Below are 19,977 nucleotides of genomic sequence, written 5' to 3'. Positions count from 1 at the left end.
TTTGTAGAGTACTGAGTTTAGAGTTTGCTTGCGTTTAAGAAGACATTTAAAACATGAAAGATTTGGTTGTTTACCTCAAAATTTATAAATTATCATTTAGGAAAAAAAAAATTATGTTAAGATTTTATAAGGGTTACCAAAATTCAAATTACGATTGCACTATGGATATGAAATATGTTAATTTAAAGTTTGACGTTCAAACAAGAGGGCCACATTGACAAAAATAAATGTTAATAGATATATAGTGATGTCTATAATTATTGAATTTTAGGGTAGTTAACATCTATTTTTAAGGTACATTAGTACAAATAAACTATAATCAAAGCTCATCTAGCTCCATATATGATATATAGATAGTAAGAAAGTCACATGTTTACTAAATAAAGAAATCGGTTAACAATGTGTAATAATTTGTTGTGTTAAATACTTAAACTCAATGTATTTTTTCAATTTTTTTTATAATTTTTTGTAACACATTACTAGACTATGTGTGTACATATACTTCGTATATAGTCAAAGTTAGCTTGTGCACTAACATGATTACATGAATCCTAAGTAAACTTTTACGGTATTTAAGAATAAAGGGAGTAAAAAAGTAATTAAGGACGAAAAGAGGTGTGGATAGCCGACCAACCATCGTGGAAGGAAGTGAAGGAGGGGTTATGTTATATTTTGAGTAACGGTTCAACAACATAAACTCATAATATCTCATCTATATGACTATATCTATACTATCTATACTATATATTAAAAGGCGTTCCTAAGAACGTCGATGTGCCACGTAATCCCTTTTTTTGTTGTGCCACATCATCTTTTCAATATATTGTGATGCCACATCATCACTCAAACAACAACACATCACCCAAGCAACCAACATTATTGAATTTAAAAACATAAGGATAAGGAGGATCGAACCCTCGACCTCGTATAACAACAATAGCCATTTCACCATCTTAGCCAATTATCAAGTATGTAATTAATATGTAAAAAAATTATATATTTGCAAACAACAAGGTTCAATTAAGAAAAAAAAAATACTAAAAAAAAATACTCAATTTTAGTTTGACCATAACTACAATTTATAAAAGACTTAAAAAATATTATCGATTGCACGTCTACAACAGTTTCAATCCGGTGCAATGCCCGAGCTACTCACTAGTTATATTATTGAAAGACTATTTAATTATTTACAGGGTACACAATAACAACATAGCATGTTAATACACGCACGTAAGAAATAGATTTACGAGTACTGAAAACACCTTAAATTCCCTAATAAGATTATATTCAAATGTCAATGTTTTACATAATTCTCTATCTTAAAATATCATTAAAATAATACGAAGCATTATTTCCATAGATTTCACTTTGTATAATTGTATCACATGATTTATGTAATAAAAGTATATAACAATATAACTAGTGAGTAGCCCGGGCGTTGCCCCGGGTTGCTACTGTTGTAGACGTGCAATCGATAAATTTTTTTTAAATCTTTTTAAAATTGTAGTTCATGGTCAAACTAAAATTGAGTATGGAGTATTTTTTTTAGTATATTTTTTCTTAATTGAACCTTATTGTTTGCATTTATATAATTTTTTTTACATATTAATTACATACTTGATAATTGGCTAAGATGGATAAATGACTATTGTTGTTATACGAGGTTGAGGGTTCGATCCTCCTTATCCTTATGTTTTTAAATTCAATAATGTTGGTTGCTTGGGTGATGTGTTGCTGTTTGAGTGATGATGTGGCATCACAATATATTGAAAAGATGATGTGGCGCAATAAAAAAAGGATTACGTAACACATCGACATTTTTAGGAACGCCTTTTAATATATAGTATAGATTACTCCGTATTTATTCTCTTATATTCCTAATAGGATAGGCCAAAGGAACTTCTTTATGGGCTTTGGGATCTTCGTGAATAAAAGTGGGAAGGAATAATTGTTATGAGAAAAGAGAATGCAAGTTATGTGCTACCGGTAGAAGTCTAGAATTTAACTTTTCTTGCAATCAGAATGCTTGTAATGGCAATTCTAAAGCATATTTCGTTTTTTTTTTTTTTATTTTTTTTTTTTTATTACAGCTTAAAAGTCACATTAGAGTATCTACCTTTTCATAATTTTTTGTATTTTCAGATTCTTACTTAAAATAACAAGCATGTAATAAAATCTTAGTTATTTTATGAGCACTCTACCTAGATTCAAAAGGAAAGCAGATAATCAAAATGAAAAAAGCATTGGTCGTGTCTCATGCAACATCAACAGTTTAAAAATACACCTTATGTAGTCAGGTAGATCAAGGATTGACAAAATTGCTTTTTCGTGGCTTTGATGTACCAACGGTTTGCATTTAAAGCGAAAACCTAATATCGGTTAAAATAAGTTAAGAAAATTTTAATGTGTCGATAAGTTAAGATGGTTTAAATCAATTTTAGTTAAGTATAAAAAACAAATGAATAATAGACAACATATGTTTCTAAATAAGAATTTTAAGGTTGTAACTCTCTAGTAAGAATCAAAACACATTAAACTTGGTGGATACAAATCATGCAATAATTATTATCTATGTTGATTTGTTCAAAATATTGTTTTTCCTTTTTCCCTTTCATATAAAAAAGTTGAGAATTATTTGGTTCCTAAATTAGTTTTTTTTTTTTTTTTTTTTTTTTTTTTTTTTTTTTACCACTTTAATCATTGGTTTTATGGTGGTATCTAGTACTCCGTAGTTTACTCTTTAGGCCAACCAAAAAAAAAAAAAAACACAATTAATCAATTTTAAGTATGGATTAATTACAATGGAATTTTTTTTGAAAACACATGTGTACTTGAGATTATGGAGTACTATGCCTTTAATGTACTGTATTATAAAACCCATTAGAAAACTATAATATTACGTTTTCATGAACACGATTTAACTCACAAATATCTTATCTAAAATAATATAAAAGTTAAAAATGTTTTGAATAATAATTTGATATTGTGAAATTGTATATCAAGACGAATTTAACAAAAACTCTACAAACATTAGAAGAAGTTGATATACATTTTTTTTTTCTTAACTATGTACAATTTGTGCTAAATTAAAGAAGCTATTAGATTTGATTAAAGTATACAAAGTACACCTATCTTTTAAATATCATCTTTTCATAGTTTTAAAGTACAAAACTATAGTAATATTTTAAATCCTATTATAAACAGTAAATTGTCCTAATACTTAAGGGACGAAAGAAGTAATAAGAGCCTGTTATGATTGACTGAATTGAGCTTACTGATCTAAAAATAAGATGAAGAGAGCAGACCCTAAGTACACTCAAAATAGGTCACATAATACTTTAATCAATATTCTTCTCTAATCATGAGACATAGTACTAAGAAATAAGACTTTTATGTACAAAACAAAAGCAATTTCCTAAAAATAATTAGTTAATCCCCTCTAACTTTCCAGGCAAAAACTTAAAAAGGCAGGATTACAATATTATAAATACCCATAATACCCTCTCCTCTTTTACTTCTCAATTTTCAACTTCTCAATTTTTTGAAGTCAAGGTCAATCACCTCTCCAACTTCTCTCTCTCTCTCTTTCTTTCTCTCTCCTCTCAACCTTCCAGAGAGTTCCGAAGGTCGAAGACTATTCAACAATGGCGACGGATCTCGAGACCAAGGCTAAGGAAGCTTTCATCGACGACCACTTCGAATTAGCCGTCGAACTCTACTCTCAAGCCATTGATTTGAACCCTAATAACGCCGAACTTTTTGCCGACCGTGCTCAAGCCAACATCAAACTCTCTAACTTCACTGGTTTGCCTTTTTTCTCTCTTCGATTTCATCTTTTTTATATGGCAGATTTGTTTTCAATTGTTTTGTTTGACTAATTTTATTTAAAAAAATTATCTGTTAAGTGATACAGTATAGTGTATACTGTTCATTGTATTGTTGCTGTATTTTTAAAGTTTTGATTTATAAAATGTTTGATGAATTTTGCTGGTTAATTGTTCAATTCTAGGGTTTTTATTGGATTTTTGAATTTGTGGTCAACTTTTGTTGTAAAGTACTAATTCGTGAATTTTGAAATTTATTTCTCGTTACAATGATTAATTGTTGCTGTTTTCTTGTTAATTGTTGACTTATTTTAGTATGATCAAATTGACCTGTGTTTCTTGCTGATTTCTTTCTTCAATTTTCAGAAACGAAAAACGTGGATTGTGTTATGTGATTCTTTTAGTTGACCGGGGTTGCTACTTGCTAATCTTGCTATTGAATATGATTGAATTCTTACTTACTACTACTATAAAAGTACATATTGATTGCGATTGTATTAAACTTTGAGCCTATTTTTATGTATTGGAAATTAGTTAATATTTATTAATTGATTAATTGGTTATTGTTTATATGTACAGAGGCTGTTGCTGATGCGAACAAAGCCATCCAGTTGGATTCTTCAATGGCTAAGGCTTACCTACGGAAAGGGTTCGTTCTCGATTTTCTTTTACTGAATTGCAACAGTTTTACCTTGTTTTCTCTTTCTATCTTCATTGTTGTAAATGCTTAGTAACTTTCCATGTAAACATATTTTGGGTCTTGTGTCACAAAGAGAGATTCAGTATGTACATAAAGAAATTTCACGCGTTAGGGCATATACATACTTCTTGTAGACCATATTGCGGCTTTTTCAAAATTTTTCAAAGAGAGATATAGGATGTGCGCGATGAGTTTTGATGAATTAGGGGTCGGGCTTTTTCAAAATTGTTTGACTGTTATGGCTCTATTGTGACAATGGTTTCTTGCTAGTGCTGACAATTAGTTTCTGTGTATTATTCTTTAGATTACTTAATATTATTTTTCCTGAAAATTTTGTCTAATTTTTTATGATATTGAGTTTTGATTCTCATGGTTTGATCTTATCTTTTCAGAACAGCGTGTATGAAGCTTGAGGAATATCAGACTGCCAAGACAGCCTTCCAAGCTGGGGCTGGCTTAGCTCCTGAAGATTCAAGATTTAAAAATTTTATCAAGGAATGTGATGAGTGTATTGCAGGTATAGCTAATATGTTTTTGCATTTCTTATCTAGCTTCTGTAACAAAGCATTGCATTTCTGCTTAATCCAGCCCTACAATATTGACACTCCCATCTATTCTGTTTCCCCCGGTAAATTGTATTTAATATTCTTCAATTTTTTAATAATTCTCAATACATCCCTTTGTGATTGTGCTGTTATTGATCATGAAAGTTGCTCATCAAAATTGTTGAATTGATTTTTTTTGTTTTTTTGTTTTTTTTTTTCCTTTCAAATTTGTTTCTTATACATCTTTATTCCACTCATGTTTTCTCCCTGATTACAAGTCTTGATAGTTCGTAAAAGTTTCCATGCATGGTGCTGCTGGCTTATATATCATATTCTAACTTTGAAGAATGAGTAATTTTTTTAGAGCCAATTTACAAACCTCTATGTTATGTCTTGTGACTCTGGGGTGCTTCATGGCTACTTGCAGAAGAGAATGCCAGTTTGTCAAAACCTTCAGTCGAAAATACTACCAATGCACAAGCAGCCAGTGCTCCTGCTGTTGATGGACATTCTAGTCCAACAACTGCATTGCCAGTATCAAAACCAAAATTCAGGTCCTTTTTGGTTCCTTAAGCTTTCTTTTTCAAGTTTTATTTATTTATTTTTAATTTTTTTATTCTTATTGTGTGAGAGGGGGGGGGGTGTTGGGGTGGGGTGGGAGCTTCTTCCTTCCAATTGACTATTTTTTTGGACGTTAGAGAGTAATTTGGTTGCCCTTATGAACTGCATGTTACAGGCATGAATTCTATCAGAAGCCTGAGGAAGTAGTAGTAACTGTTTTTGCAAAGGGTATACCAGCCAAAGATGTTGCCGTTGACTTTGGTGAACAAATTGTGAGTCTTTCTGTATTCAATTGGAAACATAGTAATTCTTTGGGGGTGTTTATATGAGACCTTTAAATATTTGTTTGCATTTCAGCTGAGTGTTACCATTGATCTTCCTGGTGAAGAACCATACCATCTTCAACCTCGCTTATTTGGAAAGGTAAATCACATACTTTGAAGCTATCTTCTTATTTCTCTTTGTGATTTTGATGCTGCCTTAAATCAGAGAATATAAGGTTCTGGAAATTTATTGGCCAAGGACGTTTTAAATCTTCTAGAAATATGGCTGTGATGAAGGATGGAAACAAATGCTTTTCTTTTGAGCAATTGTATCTTAAGCATTGTGCGCATTGAAATATGCTAACTGGGGTTGTATTGCATGTTTTATCCTGGCAGATAATTCCAGCCAAATGCAGATATGATGTCTTGTCCACAAAAATTGAAATCCGTCTTGCAAAAGCTGAACCAATTCAATGGACGTCTTTGGAATATGTCAAGGATGTTGTTGTTCCCCAAAAGATAAACATTTCAACTCGTAAGTGGATAGTGTTGCTTATCAGATTTTTGGTAGCTATCTAGATTCTAGAATATTGTTGTTTTGTTCCTGTATCATATTTCTGTCAATGGTTGAATTGATTGGTAGTCAAACTTTGCCTGGATCCAGCCTTTTGTGTCAATTGTGCTGTGGATGAACCTCTTCTCAAATCCATTATAAGGTTAGGAGCATTTCTGTAGAATGCTGAAAGTGCTGCTGTCTTACTCCCCCGTGTGTTTCTGGGGTGAAGATTGAAATGGAGATTAAAGTGAGGTTTACAAGAAATTAATCCGGACTGTGATTAAGTCATGCCCTAATATCAAATTTCAATGAATGTTATATATACTATCTGAAGAGTAGAAAGGAAATGCTCTCTGCTTGCCATAGTACTCTATTTAACTTGCTGATCTTAGAAAATATGCTGTGCGTTTGCAAAATAGTAGTCTGTGTACGAGTAACTGAACTCTAATTATGTTAATTTATGAAATATTGCAGCTGCACTGAGGCCATCTTACCCATCCTCAAAACACAGGGGAGTGGACTGGGACAAGTTGGAAGCTCAGGTGAAGAAAGAGGTATGTCTTCATACTTAACGTTGGATTATCCTAATGAACATCTGCTTTTGTACCGCCACCTATGCTCTTTGTGAAGGATTTCTACAGATAAATACTTCGTAGGAAAAAAGAATGGGAAATTCGGACCTTTTTACTCTTTCCTTATGCGTGTGCTCTCTTTTTTTTTTTTTAAATTATTTTGTGGAGGTGTGGATTGAAACATAAACTGAGGAAGTAAATAGAGTTCCATTCTAATGCACCTGTATACATGTTCTCTACTTGTATGAATAGCTACCCGGCTGTGCGTTATCTGGTGTGTTATTTATTTTCTTTGTCTGTTCTGTTGCCTCACAAAAACTAAACCAAATGTACCCTTATTAAGAGAGATATACTTGTGGATGCCAACTAGTTTAGTGGCTCTCTCTACATTCCAAAATATATATATATACTTTCTTGAATTGTCACTTAGTAGAAGCTGGGTCTAATCTTGCAGGAGAAGGATGAAAAATTGGATGGTGATGCAGCTTTGAACAAATTTTTCCAGGACATATATCGAGATGCTGATGAGGACACTAGAAGAGCTATGCAGAAATCCTTTGTAAGACTTTGAACTTTTATAGATATTGATTCCGATCTGTTGAGTGACGTGGTTTGCTTCTGCAAATGGATTCCATAGTTTCTGGAAAATTGATTATAGATATTGATTCCGATCTGTTGAGTGACGTGGTTTGCTTCTGCAAATGGATTCCATAGTTTCTGGAAAATTGATTGCTTGTTCTATCGTTCTCAGGTGGAGTCAAATGGAACAGTGCTGTCAACAAACTGGAAGGATGTGGGCGCAAAGAAGGTTGATGGAACCCCTCCTGATGGCATGGAGATGAAGAAATGGGAATACTAAGTCATTCTATCTTACATTTAATCTTGTGCAGTTTTTTGACCTGCTATTGTCTTTTATTTTTCCAGACTACATGTTGGGTGGCTAATCGTACTCATTGAAGTCGAGGTCTCTTGATTTTGTTTTGTTGTCTCAGTTAAAAGCTATCATTGAGCTTCAAAACCTTTAGTCTGTTATTTTGTGAAATAGCTGAGGATAATCTTTATCTTTCAAAGATGCTTAGTCTAGAAAATGGTTATCTTTAAGTGTCAGCAAATTAAATTCTCAACGTAGCGTTAAAAAAACAGAGGAAGTATTAAGGTTTGCCATTTCCTTAATCGGTCATTGTTCTTATAAACAACTAAATTTATTGTGGAAATAATATGTGCCCTTCATTCCTAACTTATGCTTTTTGGAAGGGAATGAACGTGGTTTATAATTAGTCATAAACATCTACAATAGTACAATGATATATTGATTTATAAACCATATACCAGTAGTGTTTAGGGTAAGTATAACTTTTAACAATCAAAACAAATGCTCGGTATGAAATACCTATTTGCATTTCTAAGAACTTTTTGACACGAAGGTAGTATAGTACTCCGTACATGTTTGTTGAGTGAACTTATTTGCAGCAATCATTTAAGTGAACTTTTACAAGGTTCGTGAACTAGCCAGACTCATGGGAGTCTAACATCTAATGGAGACACAATTTGGGTTTGGGGGGGGGGGGGGGGGGGGGGGGTGGACGGGGGGTTACTTCCTACTTGTTTACACTTGCTCAATGGTTAGTCAAGAATTAGTAGCACTGTACTCGTTGTTTTACCTTAAAATGGAATACGACAGAAAATTATCATAATTATTTTTATGTTTTTTATTCTTTTGATCTCAAAATGCCATAATGGTCATATTTCCTTTTTATACTTTCAATCTAAGAGTGCACACACACACAAAAAAAAAAAAAAAAAACTAGTGCGTACCACGGTACCAACACTTATGCATAGAAATTGTCTTAAACATACCAAAAAGAGAAAAAATTAAGATAAGTTGTATCTCACTAATTTTGCAAGGTGTCGTTCTTTAGTTCTATCATTACCGTAATTATCCCCTTTATAAAACAATCAATTTCTTGTTTTTTTTTTTTTTTGAACACATCAATTTCTTGTTTTTAATCACACATTTTCATTTCATCTTCCCAAAACAAAACTTCAAATTCCTCTGTTTTTTTTTTTTAATAATGGAGAAAATAGTACTTTATCCATCACCAGGAATCGGCCATTTAATCTCCATGGTTGAGCTTGGAAAACTCCTCTTATCTCACTCATCTTCTATCTCTTCCATTACCATTCTCATTGCAAACTTCCCCTTCTTAACTGGCTCATATTCATCATACATTTCCGCTGTTTCGAATTCGTTTCCTTCGATCACCTTCCTTTCTCTTCCTTCTGTTCCTCTTCTCCTTGGTGAACCTTCAAATTACGAAGACTTTGAACATATCTTGTATGAAGCTCTTCGTAGTAATAACCACAATGTCCAGCAATTCCTTGAATTGATATCTGTATCCTCCCCTGTTTCAGCCTTCATTCTTGACTTCTTTTGTTACTCTGCTGTTGAAGTTTCTCAATCACTTAAAATACCCACTTACTTTTTCTTTACTTCGAGTGCTTCTACTCTAGCGTTCTTTCTTAACTTCCCGGTGTTCGACAAAATTGCCACTGATTCTTACAGGAGTCTTAAGGTTTCGACTTCTTTTAAGATTCCTGGATTGTTCTCAGTTCCTGCTAGTCATATGATCGAGCCTATGCTTGATCGAGGTGTGAGCTACTATGAGTTTATTAATATGGCTGAAACTATGCCTAAGTCTGATGGGATCATCATTAATACTTTCGAATCATTAGAAGTTAAAGCTGTTAAGGGTCTGAAACAGGGGACTTGTCTTCCTGGCACTCAAATTCCTCTTGTTTATTGTATTGGGCCTTTGTTTGCTAACCGTGATGGCGGTGTGGAGAACAATGGTGAAGAAAAGCATGAGTGTCTGAAATGGCTCGATTCGCAACCTAGTCAGAGCGTAGTGTACTTGGGGTTTGGGAGTAGAGGTGTGTTTTCTAAGGAGCAAATATGGGAGATAGCATTCGGGTTAGAGAGGAGTGAGGTGAGATTTCTGTGGACTGTTCGGGCCCCTCCTAGTAATGAGAAGGGTGCTAAGTTTTCTACGCCACTGGATCCGGATTTAGACTCAATCCTCCCAGAAGGGTTTTTGGAACGTACTAAAAATAGGGGTCATGTAGCTAAGTCATGGGTCCCACAGATTGCGGTGTTGGGTCACGAATCAGTGGGTGGGTTTGTGAGTCATTGTGGGTGGAACTCGACTTTGGAGGCAGTGAATGCTGGGGTTCCTATGGTGGCGTGGTCTCTTTATGCCGAGCAAAGATTTATTAAGATTTTGATTGTGGAGGAGATAGGGATTGCATTACCGATGGATGAAAATGAAGATTGGTTTGTGAGCTCAAGTGAGGTTAAGAAGCGAGTCAAGCAAATTTTGGGATCGGAGGAAGGGGATGTAGTAAGGAAACGTATGCTCGAATTGAGAAATAAGGCTAAGGTTGCACTAAATGAAGGAGAATCGTCAGAGATTGCATTAACTGCATTAATAGAATCATGGAAACATTGAAGATAATACTGTGTAATGTAAGAAGCGGTGCCAACATTAAAATTAGTGTTTGTTTAGACAATCATTTGTGCATAGGAAGTTATCTTATGAACTTTGATTTCTGAAGTTACACACTTAAAATAAAAAAATCAAAAAAAAAAAATCAAAAACCTGTATCTCACTAATTTTGTAAAGTGTCTGGTTTTTTTTTTTGGTTTTTTTTGGTGAGAGGGTGGGGTTAGCCCCCAGAAAACAACACAAGAAACAGAACAAACTAAAACAAAACGAAAGACAAAATTAAAGAAACAGAACAAAAAACTAAAACAGCTAAACAAGACATCCTAGCTACTGATGCTTGTTGTTATTCCTCGACACCACCCTTGGCCACGCAACCCCACTAATGTCCTCCAATAAAACTACACGAAGATCCGAAGGGATCGCCTCAAACATTACCACCTTCTCTTCCGATTCCACCCCATAGTTAGCAAGCCAATCCGCGGCGCGATTTGCTTCTCTATAGCAATGGCTAATCGTTACTTCCCGATCCCTTCCAAAAATTAGAGTTTTGCATTTTCGGAGGGTGTGAATAAATGGAGAGTTGTCTGGAATTTCTTCCACCAACAAGCGCACCACAACTTCAGAATCAACCGACATTTGAATCCTCCTATGACCAGCATCCCAAGCTACTCGAAGTCCCCTCAGTACAGCTTGCAGTTCAGCCTTAGTACAAGTGCAAACACCACAATTTTCAGCAAAAACCTCAAAGATTTCACCATTGCATCCTCTTATAATCCCCCCTGCTCCTGCTTTACCCGGATTTCCCCTCGAAGCACCATCTGTGTTAAGTCGCACCCACCCCACTTTGGGAACTTGCCACCTAATAAAAATCTCTTCACGAATTATAGGTTCTTTGCCCGATTGAGCTTTCCTCCTTTGCACTGCTTGCTTTATTAATCCCACTCTTGCAAATATAAAACTTATCTGATCGACCGGGATGTTTGGACTGTCCTTGAAGCACCTCTCATTCCTCCATCTCCAAAGCCACCAGCAGGTAACTCCAAACACCCTCGGCCATTCGCTTCCTCGCACATCCTCTCCATCTCTTATGTTCCATAGGAGCCATTGAACGAAGCTTAATCCCTGTCTCTCTTCATCATCTCTAGCCCCCAATTTATTCCAAACTACTCTCGCAGCTGGGCATTTGCGGATGATATGCTCAGTATCCTCTTCAGTCTCCCCACAAATCAAACACCTTGGGTCATCTGTCAGGTTTCTTACTAGCCGATTAGCATTAGTCATTAGCCTATCTTGGATTGCCAACCACATAAAAAAGCAAATCCTTTGTGGAACAGGCAACCGCCATATATCCTTCCATTTATCCGCCTCTGCATTCACAGCATCATCAACATTTCTAATCAAATCCATTGCAGATTTTAGAGAAAAACCACCTGAGGAGCTTCCATTCCAATAAATCTCGTCAACCGCATCCTCATCTTCCACTAGCTCATGAGCAGCAATTTCACCTAGTACACTCCTAGGAAGAAAATCCGCGAACAGTTCAAACTTCCACCCAGTGTTCGAATCCCACATCTCTTTAACCGTTGAGTCTTGCATACTCAGGGGAGGTTCAGGTTGTGCACTCTCTAGTAAGGGTGCCTTAGTTGCCCACCTATGATGCCAGAAAAAAGTTCTTCCACCATTCCCAACTGCCATATTCACCCCCTTTCGCACGATGTCAACACTACTCATGATTCCTCTCCAAGTGTTCGAAGCCACTGTCTTATCTTTAAACATATCCAAGTCACATCTATTATCACAATACTTGGCTCTCATCACCCTCGACCAAAGTGATTGCGGTTCAGCTAGTAGTCTCCAACCCAATTTAGCCAAAAAAGCCTTGTTCGCTTGTCGCATTGGTTTGATTCCCAACCCACCTTCTTGCTTAGGTCTCGCAATCCTATCCCAAGAAACCATATGAACTTTCCTATGTTCATCACTGCTCCCCCATAGAAAGCTTCTTGATTTCCGATCAATTTCATCACAGGTCGATCGAGGAACCTTTGTTGATTGCATCACATAGAGAGGGACCGAGTTCAAAGCAGATTGAATTAAAGTTGCTCTACCCGCAATTGATACTGTCTTCGCCATCCACCCAGCCAACTTTCCGTTAATTTTATCCACTAGATACTGGTAATCTCTCTTCGAGGATCGACCATTCACAGTAGGAACTCCAAGATATTTGCCAAAATCCTCTGTTTCTTCCATTTGCAGCACTGAGCATACCTCTTCCCTAACCCCCAAGTTTGTATTTTTTGAGAAAAAGACTCTAGACTTATCAATACTTACCTTGCTTCCCGAGGCCTCACAAAACTTGTCTAGACAACTTTGTAATACCTTTGCCTGATCGACTGACGCTTCACAAAATAGGACAAGATCATCTGCAAAGGCTAGGTTCGAGATCGGGGGGCCATTCCTGCTTGCTCGCGTTGGTTTCCAAGTACCAAATTTGACCTCATGCTCGATTAAATGTGCTAGCCTCTCCATACAGATCACGTACAAGTAGGGTGAGAGAGGGTCTCCTTGTCGAATCCCTCGAGAAGGACTAAAGGCTTCCATTGGTTCCCCATTCCAAAGAATACTAAGTCTTGCCGAACATATGCAATTCATGACAATCTCAACAATATGATGCGGAAGTCTCAATTCCAACAAAGACTCACGAATAAAACGCCATTGCAGCCTATCGTATGCCTTTTCGAAGTCAATTTTTATTGCCATGTATCCTACCTTCCCTTGCTTGTATTTCATAGTATGCAACATCTCGATCTTGAACAATGACAACATTGTCGGTAATTTGTCTCTTTGGCACAAAACTAGCTTGGGTTGGCGAAATAAGTTTCGGCAGTACTGGTTTTAGCCTGTTAACAATCACCTTCGTGACAATTTTATAAGTAATATTGCACAATCCAATCGGCCTAAACTGATTAGCCTTCTCAGGGGTGTCAACTTTCGGGATTAACACTAAGTGTGCATCATTTAGTCCTTCAGGAAACGATCTCCCCTTAATTTTAAACTGATGTACGTAAAGTGTCTGGTTTAAATCTAGCATAATCCTTATTACGGAGTAAGTACTTGATAACACTCTAGATGCTGGACGTGTAAGGTATTTAAAATTTTAAATTACTTGGTTTATCATTAATTGTTCCATTTTAACTTAATACATACTACGTAGTCTACGTATTTCAATACACAACCTTCTATACAAATACAAGTACGGAGTATCTATTACTGCATGCTTGTAAAAATCATATATTTAAAAAATCTTTATCGAGACGAATTAACGAGATCCAACATATTATTAGTAAATGATGGACAAAGCTAGGTGGGCGAATAAAGTTAGAAGCCAAATAAATCAATTAAAAAAAATGAGGATGTAGTCTTGATGCTTTTGTTAATTATTATAAGTGCTATTAGTATTAATCTTTGGATCAAAGTTTTACATTATTTTAATACCTTATAATGAGATAACTTATATTAGCTAGGCGTTTTGGATTTAAAAATGTGATCTTTGAAACAGATTGTCTCTCTTAAGTCTCTCGTCTTTCCAGCTCTTCGATTCCTTAAACAGAACGTGATGCTATCCTTGAAGATTTTCTCTCTTTTAGCTCTTCTTTTGATTTCGTTTTTTGGTCACATGTCAAAAGGGATGGGAATTTTGTAGCCCATCACTTTGCTAGATTAGTGCCTTTTGGTGTTGAACAAGTTTGGGTTAATCATTGTCCTTGTGAGATTAACCCGTATGTTTTGTCCCTTGATTAATAAAGCACTTCTCTAACGTTTCCTTAAAAAAAAATAAAAAAAAAATAAAAAAGATAGCTTATATTGAACGTAGTTTTTGATAATATTTAACTAGTCCGTATCATTTATTTCGTAGTAAGAGGAAGTAAATTAGTAGTGACTCGTGAATTTAAAACTGAGAAAGTAGTTGTATGTCGGCCACGATTTCATTGTAAAATTGTAATGATCATGGATTACATCACCATCTTAAATTCTTAACAACTGAAATTTCAAAGATTTCACTAAGAGTTTCTTGTACAACTTCTCCAATCTCCATTTATTTAAGTTCAATTCACAAAAAACGTGAGCCACGACTTCCCGATATTCAGACAATCACACATTTGGTTCAGATAATAACATGCTTAAATAACAGTCAATTGTGTAGTTTTCTTGTTTTCATTTATCTTCTCAAAAAAAACAAAACTTCAAATTCCTCTGTTTTTCCAACAATGGAGAAAATAGTACTTTACCCTTCACCAGGAATCGGCCATTTAATCTCCATGGTTGAGCTTGGAAAACTTCTCTTGTCTCAGTCATCTTCTATCTCTTCCATTACCATTCTAATCGCAAACTTCCCATCATTGAGTAGTTCATATTCATCTTACATCTCCTCTGTTTCGGCCTCGTTTCCTTCGATCACCTTCCTTTCTCTGCCTTCGGTTCCTCTACTACTTGGTGATCCATCAAATTACGAAGATGTTGAGCATATGCTTTATGAAATCCTTCGAAGTAATAGCCAAAATGTCAAAAAATCCCTCGAATCGATTTCTATCTCTTCCCCTGTTTTAGCCTTCATTATTGACTTCTTTTGTTACTCTGCTGTTGAAGTTTCTCAATCACTTAAAATACCCACTTACTTTTTCTTCACTTCTGGTGCATCTGCTCTAGCATTCTTTCTTAACTTCCCGGTGTTCGACAAAATTGCCACTGATTCTTACAGGAACCTTAAGGATTCTGCTTCTTTTGAGATTCCTGGATTGTTCTCTGTTCCTGCTAGTCATATGCTTGAGCCTATGCTTGATCGAGGGGCAAGTTATTATGAGTTTGTTAAAATGGCTGAAACTATGCCTAAGTCCGATGGGATTATCGTTAATACTTTCGAGTCGTTGGAGGTTAAAGCTGTTAAGGGTTTGAAACAGGGGACTTGTCTTCCTGGTACTCAAATTCCTCCTGTTTATTGTATTGGGCCTTTGTTTGCTAACCGTGGCGGCGGTGAGGAGAATCATAGTGAAGAGAGGCATGAATGTCTGAAGTGGCTTGATTCGCAACCTAGTAAAAGTGTTGTGTACTTGGGGTTTGGGAGTAGAGGTATGTTTTCCAAGGAACAAACTTTGGAGATAGCTTTTGGGTTAGAAAGGAGTGGGGTGAGGTTTTTGTGGACTGTTCGGGCCCCTCCTAGTGAAGAGAAGGGTGCCAATTCGTCTCAGCCACCGGATCCGGATCTAGACTCGATCCTTCCAGAAGGGTTTTTGGATCGGACTAAAGATAGGGGTCATGTAGCTAAGTCGTGGGTCCCACAGATTGCGGTGTTGGGTCATGAGTCGGTGGGTGGGTTTGTGAGTCATTGTGGGTGGAACTCGACTTTAGAGGCAGTGGATGCCGGGGTGCCTATGGTGGCGTGGCCTCTTTATGCCGAGCAAAGGTTTAATAAGATTCTGATTGTGGAGGAGATCGGGATTGCTTTACCGATGGATGAAAATGAAGATTGGTTTGTGAGTTCGAGTGAGATTGAGAAGCGAGTCAAGCAAATTTTAAGCTCGGAAGGAGATGTTGTACGAAAACAAATGCTCGAGATGAGGGAGAAGGGTAAGATTGCTCTCAATGAAGGACAATCGTCTAATGTTGCATTAACTGCGTTAATGGAATCATGGATACATTGAAGAATGAAGATTGTACAATGTTACGTAAGTTGGTATGTTGACATTACGATTTCTGGCTTTACTTCTGTTGAATCTCTAATAAGCATAATTACTTGTGCAATTGTTCTGGAATTCTCAATTTGTTAAAAAATAATGGAGTGATCTTGGATGTTGCCTATATTGGAGGCTATTTCTGAGTTTTTATTATCTTTTATTTTATAATAATGAATAAATAAATGACTATCACTGTATCACATGATTGGGTACACCAAATGCGACTTGTGAATCATATTGCGGTTTTTGGGCAATAATTGAGTAGAAGTTGTGGTGTTGAGGCCTGCTCTGCCAATAAAATTGAATGGTACGGGCTTGCCAAAACATGTTTAACGTTAGCAAAAGTGAAAATCGACGAGTACATACTCCCTTGATAATGGGTAGAGGGTCTGTTTTATGGTCTTACTCAAGGCCTAAGTATGTGATGAACCGATGACTAATAAAGTGCGACAAAGTATTATAAGGTTCGTCGTTTCTCTAAATGATCAATGGTTTTATAAGCTACAGAAGTCATTGTGGAATAATATATTCCTTTTGATTCTAAAAATTACTCGTATATACTTATCCTAAAAACAAGAGGGTAAAGATGAGTCGGAACTTTAAAAGACGTAAGTACTTTATACCTGTATTTCTGTATAATGGACTTGTTTAATGTATACCACATAATAAGTCAGTACTTTTCATGGACCATGAGCTATTAAGACTCGCGGGAGTACAAGATTTAATGGAGGGGAGCCACAGTTGGGGCGGCTTTGTAAATTTGTTCACTTCCAAAACTTAATTACTTGTATGTTATATCTTTGGCCTCATTTGTTTTACATGGGGATTAATTTTCAATAAGAAGTTACTTTTCAAGGAAATACTTTAGTAAAATTCGTTAAATCGTTATACTTCCCTGTTCTCCAAATATTACAACATGGGGATGGACATGGATTATTTTTTCTTTTAAGCCGAACCTGAATATTAAGAATAGGAGAGAGATTGAGAGAATTAAAGATAGGGACTAGAAAGAAAGAGAAAACATGTGCATATTTGAAAATATTGCAATGTTAGTGAAACTTTCTAAAATGATAATTGTTACTACCTCCGTTAATATTTAATTGCAACTTTGGAATATTTTATGTCTCTCAAATAATACCCCAAAGTTGCAAGTAAATGTTAATGGAGGTAGTACAATATTTGTAAAACGGAGGAAGTATTATATTGTGAAAGTGGACGATTAATTTATTTTAATGAAATTAAATTGGAGAACCATAAAAGAGATAGTATGTGAGAAAGAGTAGTTTTTGCTAATAATTTAAGAGCATGTTTAGTAAGAATGTGTTTGGGCCGAAAACAAATTCAATGAAATAATTATCGTTATTAAGTGTTTGGTTAGACGGTTTAATGCTTTCCACTATTTGTTACCTATCTAAAACTTATGGTAATAATTAAGATCAATCTAGTATATTGTTATGTGTGTCAAGTTTCAACAATCAATTATTTACCAACAAATGGTGTATATTTTTTACACTGTGTAACATTCTAATCATATACATGTCCTCAAGGGAAACAAAATATCATATACATATAAGCTCAAGCTAGTAGCACATTTACAATGTGCACTAAATTTGGCAATCAATGATTGCGGGACAAAGACAGTAATTTTATAAGAATTTGATTTGTCAATCTAAAAATATCAAAGCAATTGTATGTTGATTGGCAACGATTTCATTGTAAGAGTCCTGGATTATCACATCTTGTCATTTTGACAACTACAATTTCTAAGATTTTCACTGTATAAATTTCATTGTATAAATTTCTTGTTTCAATTCTCACATTTCATCTTCCTTAAAAAACAAAAGATCAAACTCGTAAAACAATGGAGAAAATAGTACTTTACCCATCACCAGGAATCGGCCATTTAATCTCCATGGTTGAGCTTGGAAAACTCCTCTTATCTCACTCATCTTCTATTTCTTCCATTACCATTCTCATTGCAAACTTCCCATCATTGAGTAGTTCATATTCATCTTACATCTCCTCTGTTTCGGCTTCGTTCCCTTCGATCACCTTCCTTTCTCTGCCTTCAGTTCCTCTACTACTTGGTGATCCATCAAATTACGAAGATTTTGAACAAATAATCTTTGAATTTCTTCGTAGTAATTGCAACAATGTCAAGCAATCCCTTGAATCGATTTCTGTCTCTTCCCCTGTTTCAGCCTTCATTCTTGACATCTTTTGTTACCATGCTCTTGAAGTTTCTCAATCACTTAAAATACCCACTTACTATTTCTTCACTTCTGGTGCTTATGCTTTAGCATTATGTCTTAACTTCCCGGTTTTCGACAAAATCGCCACTGATTCTTACAGGAACCTTAAGACATCTTTTGAGATTCCTGGGTTGTTTTCTGTTCCTGCTGATCATATGCTCGAGCCTATGCTTGATCGAGGTCTGAGCTATTTTGAGTTTGTTAAAACGGCTGAAACTATGACTAAGTCTGATGGGATTATTGTTAATACTTTCGAGTCGCTAGAGGTTAAAGCTGTTAAGGGTTTGAAACAGGAGACCTGTCTTCCTAGTACTCAAATCCCTTCTGTTTATTGTATTGGGCCTTTATTTGCTAACCGTGATGGCGGTGAGGAGAACAATGGTGAAGAGAGGCATGAGTGTCTGAAATGGCTCGATTCGCAACCTAGTCGGAGTGTGGTGTACTTGGGGTTTGGGAGTAGAGGTGTGTTTTCTAAGGAGCAAATATTGGAGATTGCTTTTGGGTTAGAGAGGAGTGGGGTGAGATTTTTGTGGACCGTTAGGGCTCCTCCTAGTGAAGAAAAGGGTGCCAAATTTTCTAAGCCATCAGATCCGGATCTAGACTCAATCCTTCCTGAAGGGTTTTTGGATCAGACCAAAGATAGGGGTCATGTAGCTAAGTCATGGGTCCCGCAAATTGCGATTTTGGGTCATGAATCAGTGGGTGGGTTTGTGAGTCATTGTGGGTGGAACTCGACTTTAGAGGCAGTGGCTGCTGGGGTGCCTATGATGGCGTGGCCTCTTTATGCCGAGCAAAAGTTTAATAAGATTTTGATTGTGGATGAAATAGGGATTGCATTACCAATGAATGCAGATGAAGATTGGTTTGTTTGTTCGAGTGAGGTTGAGAAGCGAGTCAAGCACGTTTTGGGATCAGAAGGAGATGTTGTAAGAAAACGTATGCTTGAACTGGGAAATATGGCTAAAATTGCACTAAATAAAGGTGAATCGTCTGAGGTTGCACTGACTACATTGATGGAATCATGGAAACAATGAAGATAATACTCCCTTCGTCCCTTAATACAATGCCTCTTTATTCCTCACACAATAAAGAGAAAGAGGCATTGTATCAAGGACGGAGGGAAACAATTTTATGTATGATTTGTGTAACAACCTTAAATTTTTTGTCTTTATTACATGTTGATCCTTTTAGTGTGCTTAATTACTTGTGCAATCTTTCTAGGAGTCTCAATTAGTCATTTGGTTAGAAATAATGGAGTGTGAACTTTTTTTTTTAAAGCCATATTGGTTCCATGGGTTTATGGCCTGGCAACATTTAAGGTTTTTTTTTTTTTTTTTTTTTTTTTCCTTCCACGATTATCACATGGTAGTGGGGTAACTAACGGCTTCTCCAATAAGGCAATAATTAAAGTATTGGCAAAAGTGACCTGTGAAGTGTTTTGCCCCTTTTGGGGTTTTAATCAATCATTATGT

The 19,977-nt window shown here is 35.8% G+C and overlaps 1 protein-coding gene and 3 pseudogenes across 1 annotated transcript; all 4 read left to right on the top strand.

Annotated features, from left to right (window-relative positions):
- Positions 1 to 3,526: 3,526 nt before the first annotated feature.
- On the top strand, positions 3,527 to 8,091 carry LOC145608802 (protein SGT1 homolog B-like). The gene is made up of 10 exons (XM_081664398.1): positions 3,527 to 3,804; positions 4,404 to 4,473; positions 4,917 to 5,041; positions 5,497 to 5,623; positions 5,806 to 5,902; positions 5,988 to 6,053; positions 6,290 to 6,428; positions 6,924 to 7,003; positions 7,476 to 7,580; positions 7,773 to 8,091. The coding sequence occupies exons 1-10, from the start codon at positions 3,645 to 3,647 to the stop codon at positions 7,878 to 7,880; spliced, it is 1,077 nt and encodes a 358-aa protein (XP_081520524.1). The 5' UTR covers positions 3,527 to 3,644; the 3' UTR covers positions 7,881 to 8,091.
- A 537-nt stretch (positions 8,092 to 8,628) lies between these two features.
- LOC145609172 (UDP-glycosyltransferase 88A1 pseudogene) lies at positions 8,629 to 10,632 on the top strand (annotated as a pseudogene).
- Positions 10,633 to 14,668: 4,036 nt separating this feature from the next.
- LOC145608117 (UDP-glycosyltransferase 88A1 pseudogene) lies at positions 14,669 to 16,377 on the top strand (annotated as a pseudogene).
- Positions 16,378 to 18,099: 1,722 nt separating this feature from the next.
- Positions 18,100 to 19,539, top strand: LOC145609391 (UDP-glycosyltransferase 88A1 pseudogene; annotated as a pseudogene).
- The last annotated feature ends 438 nt before the right edge of the window (positions 19,540 to 19,977 follow it).

Source organism: Chenopodium album, chromosome 23 (genome assembly GCF_948465745.1).
Source record: "Chenopodium album chromosome 23, dcCheAlbu1.1, whole genome shotgun sequence".
NCBI classification, from domain to species: domain Eukaryota; kingdom Viridiplantae; phylum Streptophyta; class Magnoliopsida; order Caryophyllales; family Amaranthaceae; genus Chenopodium; species Chenopodium album.
Note: the sequence above shows the minus strand (reverse complement) of the source record. Positions and strands in the feature narration are given on the sequence as shown.

Excerpts from the sequence above, each read along its gene's own strand:
- LOC145608802 (XM_081664398.1), top strand. The coding sequence starts at position 3,645 with ATGGCGACGGATCTCGAGACCAAGGCTAAGGAAGCTTTCATCGACGAC. Across the intron at positions 5,042-5,496 it reads ATGTGATGAGTGTATTGCAG|AAGAGAATGCCAGTTTGTCA; the intron begins GTATAGCTAATA and ends GGCTACTTGCAG. Across the intron at positions 6,054-6,289 it reads AACCTCGCTTATTTGGAAAG|ATAATTCCAGCCAAATGCAG; the intron begins GTAAATCACATA and ends TTATCCTGGCAG.